Source organism: Henckelia pumila, chromosome 2, assembly GCF_033568475.1.
Source record: "Henckelia pumila isolate YLH828 chromosome 2, ASM3356847v2, whole genome shotgun sequence".
Taxonomy (NCBI): domain Eukaryota; kingdom Viridiplantae; phylum Streptophyta; class Magnoliopsida; order Lamiales; family Gesneriaceae; genus Henckelia; species Henckelia pumila.
In genome coordinates, this window is record NC_133121.1 from 42430204 (window position 1) to 42444305 (window position 14102).

Here is a 14102-nt window from a genome sequence, read left to right on the forward strand (position 1 = left end):
TATACTATGCAAGCACCCTCTGGCAGTGCACCATTTTCAGCAAACACCTCTTTTGCACCTCAGCAATCATTTCAGCAACCTAGGCCGCAGAGATTTAAGCCTAAGGGAAAACAATTCAAGAAAAAGTCATTTAGCACTTCCTCTAGTTCTGGTAGTTCTCGTGGTGGGGGATCTTCATGGGTTCCTAGAGAGTCTTGCAATAAGTGTGGAGGAAGACATTCATCCGATCAGTGCATAGGAGTTCAGGGAGTCTATCGTACTTGTGGCCAACCAGGACATTATGCAAAGGTTTTTCCTAGTGGGGGAGGACAACAGCATCAGTCTTCTCAGTTTAGCCAGTTTCCTTGAGCTTCAGCTCCTAGACCTTTCACTCCTCAGTTTACGCCGCAACCCAGTTTCTCCCAGCCGAGAGGTCCTCCTCAGCAGCAGTTTCCAGGGCCTCAGCAGGCTAGAGTTCATGCATTGACTCACGAGCAGGCTCAGGATGCACCTGGAGGGGTTATAGCAGGTATATGTTTTATCTTTGATCATCCTGCTCGTATATTGATAGACACATGAGCATCTCATTCATTTCTATCTACTGCATTTATTGTTGAGCATGAGATTGCTACTACCTTGTTGATTGATCCAGTGTCTGTGTCTACCCCTGCCGGTGTGTATTTGAGGTCGCGTGAGATAGTGATAAACTGTGTAATCCGTTTCGATGAAAGCATTATGATAACCAACTTGATTAAGTTGTCTATGTCTGATTTTGATTGTATTATCGGAATGGATACTTTGACCAACTATCGAGCTACAGTTGACTGTTTTCATGGAGTAGTAAGATTCCGACCGTATGTTGGTGGCAAATGGAATTTTTATGGTGATGATTCTCGATCCTGTATTCCTTTAGTGTCAACCATGCAGATGTTTGGGTTATTGTCTGCTGGGAATGAAGGGTATTTGATCTATGCAGTAGATGCTACTCAAGACAAGGGATGGAAGGTTTCAAATATTCCAGTGGTTGAGGAATTTCCTGACGTATTTCCCGAAGAGATTCCAGGCTTTCCGCCTCGAAGGGAAATAGATTTTAGTATTGATTTGATGCCAGGAGCAAATCCAGTTTCCAAAGAACCTTATCGAATAGCTCCAGCAGAATTGAAAGAATTAAAAGAACAGTTGCAGGATCTTCTTGAGAAAGGTTACATCAGGCCAAGTATGTCTCCTTGGGGAGCTCCTATACTGTTTGTGAAAAAGAAAGATGGATCGATGAGGATGTGCATTGATTACCGTCAGTTAAATCAGATCACAGTGAAGAATAAATACCCATTACCACGCATTGACGATCTGTTTGATCAGTTGCAAGGTACGTTTGTGTACTCAAAAATTGATCTTCGTTCTGGTTACCATCAGCTTCGAGTCCGTGAAGAAGATATTCCAAAGACAGCATTTCGGACACGATATGGTCACTATGAATTCCTCGTCATGCCATTTGGGTTAACGAATGCTCCAGCGGTTTTTATGGATCTGATGAACCTTATATTTCGAGAGTTTATAGACAGATTTGTTATCGTTTTCATTGATGACATTCTGATCTATTCAAAATCGTTGAAGGAGCATCGTGATCATTTGAGGCTAGTTCTTCAAACTCTCAGAACTGCACAGCTGTACGCCAAGTTTTCAAAGTGTGAGTTCTGGTTAGACCGAGTTGTATTTTTGGGACATGTAATATCAGCTCAAGGAGTGTCTGTTGATCCCAGTAAGATTGATGCCGTCCTTAATTGGACAACACCTAGGAATGTTTCTGAGATTCGTAGTTTCTTGGGATTGGCTGGATATTATAGGCGATTTATCGAAGGATTTTCTAAAATAGCGAAGCCTATGACACAACTGACACAGAAAGATCGACGTTTTGTTTGGACTAGAGAGTGTGAAACTAGTTTTCAGACTTTGAAAGAAAAGTTAACCACAGCCCCTGTTTTAGTTTTACCTTCGGGTTCAAGTGGGTTTGTCGTCTGTACAGATGCTTCTCTAAATGGACTTGGATGTGTTTTGATGCAGCATGAGCGAGTTATTGCTTATGCATCATGTCAGTTGAAGCCTCATGAAACTCGATATCCAGTTCATGATTTAGAGTTGGGTGCCATTGTATTTGCATTGAAAATATGGCGTCATTATCTGTACGGAGAACAGTTTGTGATATATTCTGATCACAAAAGTCTTAAGTATATTTTCACACAATCTGATCTGAACATGAGACAACGTCGTTGGATGGAATTACTTAAGGACTTTGATTGTGATATTTAGTATCAACCCGGTAAGATGAATCTAGTTGCAGATGCTCTTAGCCGAAAAGTTCAGAATGCAATGTTAACATCTCTTACAATCTTTAAAGTCCATGAGCACTTGGGGACTTCAGGTTGGACTTACCAACCTAGTGGTGACTACTTTTTAGTTTCATTTATTCAAGTTGAACCACAGATAGTTTCTGACATCAAAACAGCGCAAAGGACTGATCCTTATATTCAGAATTTGAAAGAATTGTCTCAAACAGGACAGTCAGATAAGTTTGATGTCACTTCAGATGGAATTTTGCGTTTTAAAGGAAGACTTGTGGTTTCAAATTTGATAGACTTGAAAGAAGCTATCTTGCGAGAAGCACATTGTAGTCGACACAGTGTTCACCCAGGTAATAGGAAGATGTATCATGCTTTGCGATCCCAGTTTTGGTGGGAAGACATGAAAAAGGAAATTTCAGACTTTGTAGCAAGATGTTTGACTTGCCAACAGGTTAAAGCTGAGAGGATGAGACCTGGTGGTATGTTACACAGTCTGGAAGTGCCACAGTGGAATTGGGAGCACATTGCTATGGATTTCGTGACACACCTACCTCGATCTGTTCATGGTTGTAATTCTATTTGGGTGATTGTTGATAGATTGTCAAAATCAGCCCATTTTATTCCATATGATCGTACTTGCCCTTATAAGAAAATGGCTAAGTTGTACATTGATAATGTGGTGAGATTGCATGGTGTGCCAGTAACCATAGTATCTGATCGTGATCCAAGATTTACTTCTAAATTTTGGGCTAGTCTTCAATCAGCCTTGGGTTCAAAGTTAGCGATGAGCACTGCCTATCACCCACAGACAGATGGTCAGTCAGAGAGAACCATCCAAACATTGGAAGACATGTTGAGAGCTGTGGTGATGGATTTCAGTGGCAGTTGGCAAGAATCGTTATCTTTGGTTGAATTCTCCTACAATAACAGTTTCCATACTTCGATTGGAATGGCTCCTTTTGAAGCCTTGTATGGAAGAAAGTGCAGATCTCCAACTTGCTGGGAAGAAGTAGGAGAACGGCGATTGGCTATGCCTGAATTCGTTCAGGAGATGAAGGACAAGGTTGTCTTGATCAGTAAAAGAATGAAAGCAGCCCAAGATCGTCAAGCTAGTTATGCAAACAAGAGGCGTAGACCTTTAGAATTTCAGGTTGGTGATTATGTTTTCCTGAAAGTTTCACCGTTTCGTGGTACTATGAGATTTGGGCATAAAGGGAAGCTAGCTCCTCGTTATATTGGTCCGTATGTGATTGTTGAGAAGATTGGTATTTTGGCTTATCGTTTGGACTTGCCGCAGAGTTTGTCTGCGATACATGATGTGTTTCATGTGTCGATGTTGAGGAAGTATGAGCCAGATCCATCTCATATCTTGAGGGCCGATGAGGTAGAGTTGGATAGTTCCCTTAGCTATGCCGAGTACCCAGTGAAGATTCTTGATCGTAGAGAGAAGCAACTCCGGAACAAGACCATTTCTTTGGTTATGGTTCAGTGGAGTAGACATTGGACAGAAGAGGCTACATGGGAAATCGAGGCAAAGATGCATAAAGAATGGCCTCACTTGTTTGAGAATGCAGTTAATTTTTCCATGTACTCTGATTATCCTATGTATTATCAGTCGTAGATGTTTAAACCACATTGTATGTTGTATTATGTGTGTGTTCGATTTCAAGGACGAAATCTTCTTTTAGTGGGGGAGAATTGTAAGGACCCGATGCTAATTACCTTATTATTTGGCTAAATTTGATAATAATTATTTTAAAGTGGTGAATTAAAATAATTAAGCCAGATAATTAAATTGTGTGTTAAAAGTATGTATTAGAAATATCGGTGTATAGACGGTATTAAAATACATATTTAATTTTTATGGCACACATGAGTTGGAATTAATTTAACCGGGTCAAGTTTTGGACTCAATTAAATAAATACACACACATAAGCATATAATATACTATATCACCGTATTCCCTCATTTCTCTCTCCCCGTGTGTGTCCTCTCCTTCTTCCTTCCTTCCTTTTCTTTTCATTTTTCGTTTCTTCAAACCCCGATATCTCCTCCGTCGTTGCTCCAAAAATTATTCCGAGCGTAGTTTCGGAATCCTCGCGACGAGAGCTTTCTTTTAGTACCAATTTTGTAAGCTTTTATCTCATCGCTCGAAACTCGATTTCGCACCAGCTGCGCCGTTCGCCGGAGCCGTTCGTCGCCGGAGCTAGGAAGAGTATTATTCCGGTTGTTTAGACCTTTAATTCGAAGTCTTGAGGTATATTTCGAGTTAGGGTTTGAATTTGGGAATTTTTGGTTAAATTCGAATCCAAATAATTGATATATGATTATTTGTTGGTTGTAGGTGCTATATTTGATCCGATTTGAGGTATAGATCGAATTTCCTATTTTTCTGGAATTTATTTCGAAAATTCAGTATGTGTATATTAGGGATTTTCAAATTATTGTGTTGAATTATTGAATGTTTGGGTCTTGGAATACCTTAGAATTAATATATAATAATTCTGGAATTTTTGGGAATTTATCGGAATTTTTTAGAATATTAATTTGGATATTTTTGACCCTAGGATTGAATATTTAAATTGTTTGGAAGTTGAAATATATGTTAGAATTAATGGAAATGATAATTGCCTCAGGTTTGGAGTAATTAGGATTGCACCAAGTTTGTAAGAATTACTTTGGTAATTATTTGGCAATTAAGGTACGGATTGATCGTTATCTTACAGCCTTTATGAGGATATGTAAAATGTCTAATTGCTACTTGAGGTATTGGCTTGTTTATATGTTTTATATGATGATTGTGATAAATGATGCATTGCATTCATATTGAGCCATTATTCTCTTATTTCTGAGATTGTTATCCACTCTTTAATGAGTTGTCTAGAAATCTGATGCTAGCGTAAGGGCCGCGCAGTTCTGCAGACTGTCCCCCTTGACGCGTACTGATGCAGGTCCGCGCAGTCTTTGAACTGTCCCCCTAGCACAGGTGGCCACATATTAGCTATTGTTCTTTGGATCCAGATTTTGATATCCGATGTTCCTTGGTACCATTCACTTGCATTGCATTAGTTGTTTTACATATCATTTATTTTTCTGTAATTTATTTGATCTTCGTACTGGGGTTTGACCCCTGTCCCTCGGGACTGCTATGGTTTTGTTGTTATTGCCATGGCAGGTAATACAGGTGGTTCTGTTGCCTCTGGTGGTACATCTGCCAGTGGAGCCTAGGGAGGGTATTGAGTCATTGTGAGTTCTCAGTTATTATATATTATTATTGGAGTCTTTTATTTGCCGGGGAGATGCCCCGTGTATCTATATTGTTGATGTGTTTAGCCTTGCCGTAGATGCGACGTTGGAATTTGCTTGTTGATGTGTTTAGCCTTGCCGGCTTGCATGTGTTTAGTCTTGGCCAGTGTGGCTGTAGGCTTGTGTGTTGTCGAATTGGACACTATTTTCGAGTATTGTATTGCTGTTTGAGTTTTTGATTTTGAAACGACCCTAACTCTAATTAATAAATAAATATGCGGAAATATATATATATTTTTTTATATTTACTAAATAAAATATGTACATATATGCCCATACATATATGCACAGAATAAAAAGATTTAAAAATAAATAAATAAATAAATAACTCAAATAAAAATGCATTCTTTAATAAAATAAATATCTGAGTCAAATATCGAATTAAAATACTGCATAAATAAAATGATTAAAGTTTGCATGCACTGAAAATATTTAAATAAAATATTTCAAACCACAACCACTGAAAATAATTAAAATGTATAACATGCTAAAGTATTCAAAACATGCAATGTGACTCAGACATCTATCACGGTCACGGGGATCACTGCCAGTCTGCTCATATGTCCTCGCCTCCGGTGGGTACTACATCCTCTACGTGATCACCTGCACCATACCAGTGTAGTGAGCCTAGAAGCCCAACATGCTAACATAACAAGGATTTAAAATAATTTAAATCACTTTAATACTAATACATAACATATACATGAGTGAGCATGCTTAAAATAACATCACGACATAACATAACTTAATTTAACTTAAATATCATAATCATACTTAATACATAAACATTGTTGAGCAAATTATTTTCTAACATCGCATGGTTGTATCCATAGTGTAACCTTAAATCATACATCAAATACTGATCAGCGTGGAAACCAACGTACGTGGCGGTGACGAATCACCTCTTAAATTGGCAGTAAACTGTCCTTCAATAGTTCACATATGGGGACGAATCCCCCTTAAATTGTCACACTACTTCAACTTCCAACATAAAATTATTTTTTTTTGCTCAACCTTAAACATTAAATCATGCATAAAAATTATTTCATGAATGCATGTACTTAAATAAAATGTGTGTGTCCTTCATATATATTTAATTTAATTTCATACTAACATATACATATTAAAATAACTTCAATGCATAAAAATAATTAAATATATAATCAGGACACATGCAATTTCTCATGGATTGTAATGGACTGCTGGCCCTAAACTCTCAAGCCCATTTACTTAAATCTGGCCCATTGACACTGAGACTGGCCCATTAACGCTGAGACTGGCCCATTAACATACTTAAGCCCAATAAAATTATTCTAAGCCCAATTAAATAATTCAAGCCAATTAACAACCCATTCTGGCCCAATGGGCCTAAAAGCCCAAAGACTGGCCCAATAACTTCCATGGGCCCCCAAGCCCATAAAAATTATTGGACTAACTTAAATTAATTTAATTAAGCCCAAATAATAACTTAAGTGAAGCCCATTAATTAAGTTAATCTAATTAGCCCAATTAAACTCTTAAATTCATTAATTAACTTAAAAATAAAATACCCGATCCTAACTAACTTAACCCGGACCCGGACCCAACTAACTTAACCCACTTACTACCAGACCCGACTCGGACCCAAGACCCGACCCGGAACCACCCTGAAACCCTAGCCCGAACCCCCCCTATTCCTGATTCTGTTGCGGCCGTGAGCAGCAGCCGCTCGTTGGCCGCTGCCGGCCTACTCCTGCCACCCCTGGCCGGAGCGCCGCCGCCCAGACGTAGCCCACGTCTGGACGGTCCGAACCTGACCCTAGCCCTGGCCCCATGCAGCTCCACGCACCGAACCCGAAGCCCCTTCCACAGAACCCTAATCTGCGACTCCTCTTGGCCGATCTGCAGCAGTTGGTTCCCTGGGCTCGTTTGGCTCGAGTCATTCGAGCCATTCGAGTCCAGACACACCTAGGACACCCTAAGGACCCTGGCCAGCAGCTAGAACGCACCCATGGCATCAAAACGTGAACATGAATCATGAAAACATCAAAGAACCGTGCGTCTTCAACCTAGATCAAATTTTTTTCTGAAAAACTTTGAAATTTCGATGCCTACACATTGCACACACTTTAATATCTGATAGGTACGAAAATAGGGAAGAAAAATCATGTCTTGCACCGTAGTTTGAAGATAAAGTAGTGCGTAGAACGATTCCGGGACGACGGGACGATGACAACCGACTTGGAAGCTTCAAAATCGAGCTATAGAGGCTGAAGAACTTGAAGAACACGATGGAGATGGGGGTGAGAACTGATGGAGGCGGCTAAGTGATCGGTTGAAGGGTTTAGGTAGGTTAGGTTTTGACTTTTAATTATTTTTAAAATTTCCTTAAATTGTAATTTCGGGATTTTTATATTTTTAATTTAAGTTATCAGATTTTAACTTTTATTTGGAGTTTTAAAATTTTATATTTTATATTATGTGACGCCCGGGGCTGAAGAGGCAGGGAGTGATCGCCGGTGCCAAGAGGTTGCACGGACAATGAGCGGCTCCTGGTAGGCTTCTAGGCGGAGGGAGACATGAATGAACCGATCCCGTGCCGGAATGAGAGGGGATTCTGAGACTGTGTAGGTATGGGACTACATAGTTGAGGAGGGTTTAAAAAGATTTGATATGTACTGTTCATATCAAGAAGGTGCATCTTCTTTTCGGGAGCTCATCACATAAGAACTCTAAAGTTAAGCGTGTTTGACTTGGGGCAATTATAGGATGGGTGACCCCCTGGGAAGTTTCTCAGGGTGCGTGTGAGTGAGGATATAAGCACGCTGAAAAGACCCGTCTTGATACAGTGGGACGTTACAGATTTTCCCTGGTATGTCCGATTTACGGGGAGGTCATGCCGAATTTTCGGTAGGCCCGAAAGCAAAATTTTATCTCGTTTTCGCTATTTACATTAATTACTCCTGATTGCATGATCATTAAATACTAATCAGGAACGGGCCCTCACACATGCCTTATGCGTTCTTTCTATTCACAAAAATCTGTTATCTGGCTCTCCTACCACCCTCCAGTTCCCATACACTTTTCGGTTCGATCGATTTTTTCGGTTTGACCAATATTTTGCTCACCCCTATTCGTACTCATAAAGTGTTATAAATTTAATGATAAAAGAGAGCAGAGTAGAGAATAGAGAGAAAAGTGAGTTCCGAGCATGACTCGAAACGATTTTCGAAATTCTATTTATAGAGTACAATTACAAGATACAAATATTTGGATAAATAAAAACGAAATATCTATTTTAATCAAAAATCCGTCTTAATAATCAATTATATTCAAAATTATATCATAAAAAATTCATCAATTTCGAATTATTCATCATAAATAAAATCCCTTGTTAATTTAAGATGTTAACTTGGATATGATATTGCCCACAAGGCACAAGCTGTAGAACTTATCCCAAAGTCAATAATAATTCATGTCAAACCCATCACAAAAGATAATGTCGGCTATCAAGATAAGGCTATCCCTATAAAAAGGGGAAAAATTGATGCCAAATAGATAAATACACTTTAAAATTATCAAGACTAGAGAGATTTCTCTAATTTGACCTAATCACCATGAAAACACAAAATTAGTCAGCTTACGGGAGAGCTCCTTTTTTTATTATTTTTATTTTTTATTTTTAAAGCTTACGAGGGAGCTCCTTTTTTTTGTTTTAAATTAAATATATGCAATAAGAACTTAATATAGGCCATATCCCACGTGTCAGTTCCTTGACCCGATAACATGGAACTTTCCTGCTACATGCGGTTATGTTTTATTATTGGGAAAATAAGTTTTTTGATTTAGTAAATTATCCATATTTTGGTTTTGGTCCATTAACTTTTCCCATGTCTATTTTGGTATATATGATTTTTGGTCAAAACTGTATACGTGTCAACTCCTGGTTGGTCCAAAATGATGACGTGGACCAATCAAAAGGTGACACGTATGCACTTGGACCAAAAATCACTGAAAATAAAAAGTTAATGTACCAAAACCCACATCGAAAAAGTTAATGAGCCAAAACCCAAAAAAAATAAAGTTATTGGACCAAAAAAAATATTTTATCCTCTTAAATTAGTATGTGTTCCCTTTGCATGGTCACAAAAGCTTCATGTTTCAAATATTAAAACAATACATATATATAGTATATGACACTTGAGGTTTTGAGTTTATGCTAGTTTTTGATCCTTTTTTCCCTCTTAATCACACCATTTTTTAAGGTGCTTTAAGCATGGCAGAAGGCAAGATTCATCGACTGTTTCGAAATCGAGATCATATCAAGAACATCGATCAAGATTCATCGACATCCTCAATAGAGGATGATTCATTAATGCTTTCGGATGAATCGGAATCATTTTCATCTTCGTGTGATACAACGGATGATGCATCTACTTCCAATTCGAGTCGGAGCACTTCGTATGACTTTTCAGAGTTGATGGCACAATTGCCCATCAAGTAAGTGGAATCTTAATCTTTCAATTTGCATAATAATAATTTACCAGTAATATTTTCTTTTTATTTCGAAAAGTTTGAGCTACGAGTGCTCGAATCTTTCCGGATTTAAGATAATTAATGGATTAGCAATGTTTTAGAGTTTTGGAATGCTTTTTAATTTGAAAGAAAAGAGAACCATTTAATTTATTTCTATCCTACTAAATAATTTTAATTTACATCAATATTATTTATTTTACACTGTTACATATGCAGAAAAGGGCTATCAAAATTTTATGTAGGGAAATCAGAGTCTTTTACAACACTGTCGAGAGTGACAAGCATAGAAGATTTGGCGAAGAAAACTACAACTCCATATAGAAGCAAACTCAAAGCTTCGAAGAGTTGTGCAACTGTCTTGAATTTGTACAAGCCTTACACTCTTTTTAGGCCTATCATATCAAAGAAATCTACTGAGCCAACCCCCCAACAAAGAACTGCATGAGGTGAAAATTTTAGGATGTTCCATAAGTACCGTGTCTAAAATCGTGTTTCCTATATATATATATTATCAAGTATCAACTATGGTTATCTAACGGTTCCAACACAGTTTCATCAAATCGAGACAACAGTTTGTACAGAAACTTTTTATTTGGATGTTTTTCTTCTTTGGTGCATCAATCCCCATCAAAGGATGCATTGTGTATTTGTGTATCTTGTAATATGAAGCCATAATGAAACACAATTGAATTAGGTAGTGTTTGGAAGAGCTTTTATAAAACACTTATCAGCTTTTCGTCAACGAAATTTCATAAAATTTCAAAATTTTGTTAAAAAAAAGCTGATAAGTGCTTTCTAGAAGCTCTCTCAAACCTTATCTTAGTAGATAGAAATTAAATGTATCTTTAATCTTGATAGTGGAAGATCGATCAGTTAAGTAATTATATGACTGGAAAGTACTTGACAAAATGAGATGCAAGAAGAACAGAGGAGAGGTACGGGACAATTCCTCATCTGTGAGCTTGTTTTCACCAGAAAAACTTCCACGTTTCGTTGTACAAATCTCTGGTACAGATGGCCGATTTGAAGCAATAGCTGATTGAATCAAGTGATTCATTCATGTACTCCACGGATTGAATGATTCGATTCTTCCGGCTGTAGATTTGGAAGCTAAAGTACTCTTAGGAAACTTCATCCATTGATAGAGACAATGAAGGTCCATAAAAGGAATCTCAGTGGTAACTCTTGCAAAGATTGAGTCTCTTTGGTGACTCTAGTTCTTACTTTGTCTGCACAAAAATGTCTAGATTTTTCATCTTCAAATTCTTTTTTCCTGCTACGTACAGATGGAAAGCCTATTCTTTATTTTCATGGGTTCTGAGATATATACTTCAATTCCCACAACCACCATCAATCTCATCGAAGTTATCCATCAATTCCGACTAGTCTTTTTCATATCAGAGTAATCTGCATCTTCAAATTTTCATCAGCTTTTGCATGTACTGATTGCTCAAACGTTGATTCATTTTTGTCCTCACTTTCATCCTATGTTGCATGGATACGGATACGTGTATCAGATCGGATACGATATGGATAATTTTGAAAATATAAGACACGATACGGCTAGGACATACGGCTATGATTAAAAAAATAATATTATATATATTTATATAAATTCAGTATTAAAAATTAAAAATCCTAAAAATAAAAAATCATAATTCATCAATCATAATATCCATTACAAACAAAAAAGAAAACATAACAAAATAGAAATCACCAAATCCATCTTAAATAAGTAAAAGAAATCAAACTTCCATGTCGGTCTCATCACCAACACGGCCTTCATCAGTAAATAAGACTGACTCCAATTCAGGTTCATCAAGAGATAAATTGGCAATTTCAAGGATAGCAGCACCCTCCATGTCCATGGAATCCAATCCATCTGCTCCAACATCCCACATCTTACTTTCTCCTTCACGATAATGTGGACTCCTTCTAGATAAAAGACGAAGATTGTAGTGAACATACATCAAATCTTCTGCTCTTTGTGGCGTTATTTTGTTTCTTTTCAGTGAGTGAATGAAACTGTAATTGCTCCAATTTCTCTCACAACAACAAGAAGAAGAAGGTTGCCCAAGTAGCTTTAAAGCTAAACTTTGAAGAGTTGGTGCAGAAGCACCATGAATAACCCACCACTTAGTCGGAGACATCAAACCTCGATCACACATTGAATCATTATCAGAAAAATCATCAATGGCAGCTGAAAAAGAGGCAAACTCCTCATTGACATTTCTTCTCTCGGAAGTATTGGAGTAATATTTTTTAATGCATTTTTTCCTTTCCCTTGAAACTTCGATGTCCCTATGCGGAGGAAGACGATTAGAAGATTCTTGAGCCACTCATTGCTATAATACCTATATGAAAAGAAAAAAATATCAATAGTTTAACATGAATCATGAACTAATAGTCTAATATTTTTAGTTTGCTAAAACTGAAATTTTAAATTGTTTAGAGTTGTAACTTGGATACAAAGAATGCGCCAAACAATGAAGGGGTGTATTGCTTTTATTCCATCGCTCCACCAAAATATTATGAACCACCTCATAAAACTTCGAATCTCCTCTCTGAGGCCCCTTCGAGATAGCAACCCTCATTTTCTCTATCATTTCATCCCACCACTCATAGACTAAATAAAGACAAGGTTGATAAGTGTCTGCTTTCCTTAGCATCTCATAAATTGGAAATGTGAAAGTAAGAATATAATCAATTTTTTCCCAAAACTGATCATCCAATATCTTATATTTAATTACTCTGGCCTTTACTACATCATCCTCCTTGTACAGATCCCATCTTTCACTAATCACCATGTTTTCAAGACATTTCTTGATTTCTCTAAATCTTTTAAGCATAATGATCGTAGAAGCAAATCGAGTATCCGCAAGTGATAGCATCTTCAAGTTTGAGTTTTCATTGAACATCGATAATCTCATATTGTGATTCATTATAAAATTCTTGATCATTGAAGCATCACTTGCTACTTCTGCTATCCACTTACATTCATCAAAAGCTTCTTTGTTTTGCAATGAGTCAGTCGGTGCACAAATATTCTTCAAAGCAAGATTCAGTCTGTGCACAACACAAAGAGTCCAAAATATGTGTGGGTACTTTACCTCAACGAGTAACCCTGCAGCTTTGCATACCGGAGCATTATCGGTGACTACTTGGACAACATTCTGATGCCCCACTTCATTTATGGCATTGATCAGCAACTTCGAGATGAGAGTTTTATCTTTGTACTCACCTTCACAATTTATATCTTTTAGAAACATAGGACCACTCTCACACACAGCCATGATATTAATTAGCGGTCTTCTTTGCACATCTGACCACCCATCACTACAAATACTAACTCTTTTTTTGTTTCCAAGCTGATTTTGTTGGCTCCAACAACTTTTCAATATGGGATTTTTCTTTTTCAAGAAGTGAAGTTCTCAATAAATTGTATCCGGTTGGAAGATAACCTGGAATCGTTCGTTGAGTGGCCAAACTGAAAGCACGAACATAATGAGGATTCCTGGCAATATTGAAAGATAATCCCCCGGTGTAAAACAACCTAGCAATTTCAAAGTGGAGCTCATCTCTAGCATTCAAGTTAAAAGCGTTTTCAAGAGGGCCAAGTGGTTTCCTCTTCTTCATTGGATCATCAATTTGCGAGGAAAAAGGATCACTAAATGAGGATTTTGAAGCCACGCTTTATGATACGGATGAGGAAGGCAGTGGAACTTCTTTCGGTTTAGCATTCTTCTTTCTAAATTCCGCGTCATCCACAAGATTTTGCATATGCCTGATTTGATCCATTGTAACAGCTGCACAACAAGCAATTCCAACACCTTTTTTGTTTTAACAAGTGTGCTTTCACCCTCGAATATGATCCTGAAAGAGTGGGTGCCCAGTGAGCCAACAGTGGCTATGGGCTTTGATGACTCTTTGTACAAACGATCTTTTGTTTAATATAATTTACA

The 14102-nt window shown here is 37.7% G+C and overlaps 1 protein-coding gene and 1 long non-coding RNA gene across 2 annotated transcripts; one reads left to right on the forward strand and one right to left on the reverse strand.

Moving 5' to 3' along the window:
- The first annotated feature begins 4443 nt into the window (after positions 1-4443).
- Positions 4444-5454, forward strand: LOC140877464 (uncharacterized). The gene is made up of 4 exons (XR_012149275.1): positions 4444-4576; positions 4664-4687; positions 4956-5020; positions 5204-5454. It is a non-coding gene; the product is annotated as an uncharacterized lncRNA (long non-coding RNA).
- A 6431-nt stretch (positions 5455-11885) lies between these two features.
- LOC140877552 (uncharacterized) lies at positions 11886-13776 on the reverse strand. Its single transcript, XM_073281091.1, has 3 exons — positions 13491-13776; positions 12602-13381; positions 11886-12469 (listed from the first exon to the last, which is right to left on the reverse strand). The coding sequence occupies exons 1-3, from the start codon at positions 13774-13776 to the stop codon at positions 11886-11888; spliced, it is 1650 nt and encodes a 549-aa protein (XP_073137192.1).
- Positions 13777-14102: the final 326 nt, after the last annotated feature.

Bases quoted from the DNA above. Each gene is read 5' to 3' on its own strand.
- LOC140877552 (XM_073281091.1), bottom strand. From the start codon at position 13,776: ATGAAGAAGAGGAAACCACTTGGCCCTCTTGAAAACGCTTTTAACTTG. The intron at 13,382-13,490 runs GTTAGTATTTGT...TAAATTGTGAAG, and splicing joins AGCTTGGAAACAAAAAAAGA to GTGAGTACAAAGATAAAACT. The intron at 12,470-12,601 runs GTTACAACTCTA...GAGTGGCTCAAG, and splicing joins GGCGCATTCTTTGTATCCAA to AATCTTCTAATCGTCTTCCT.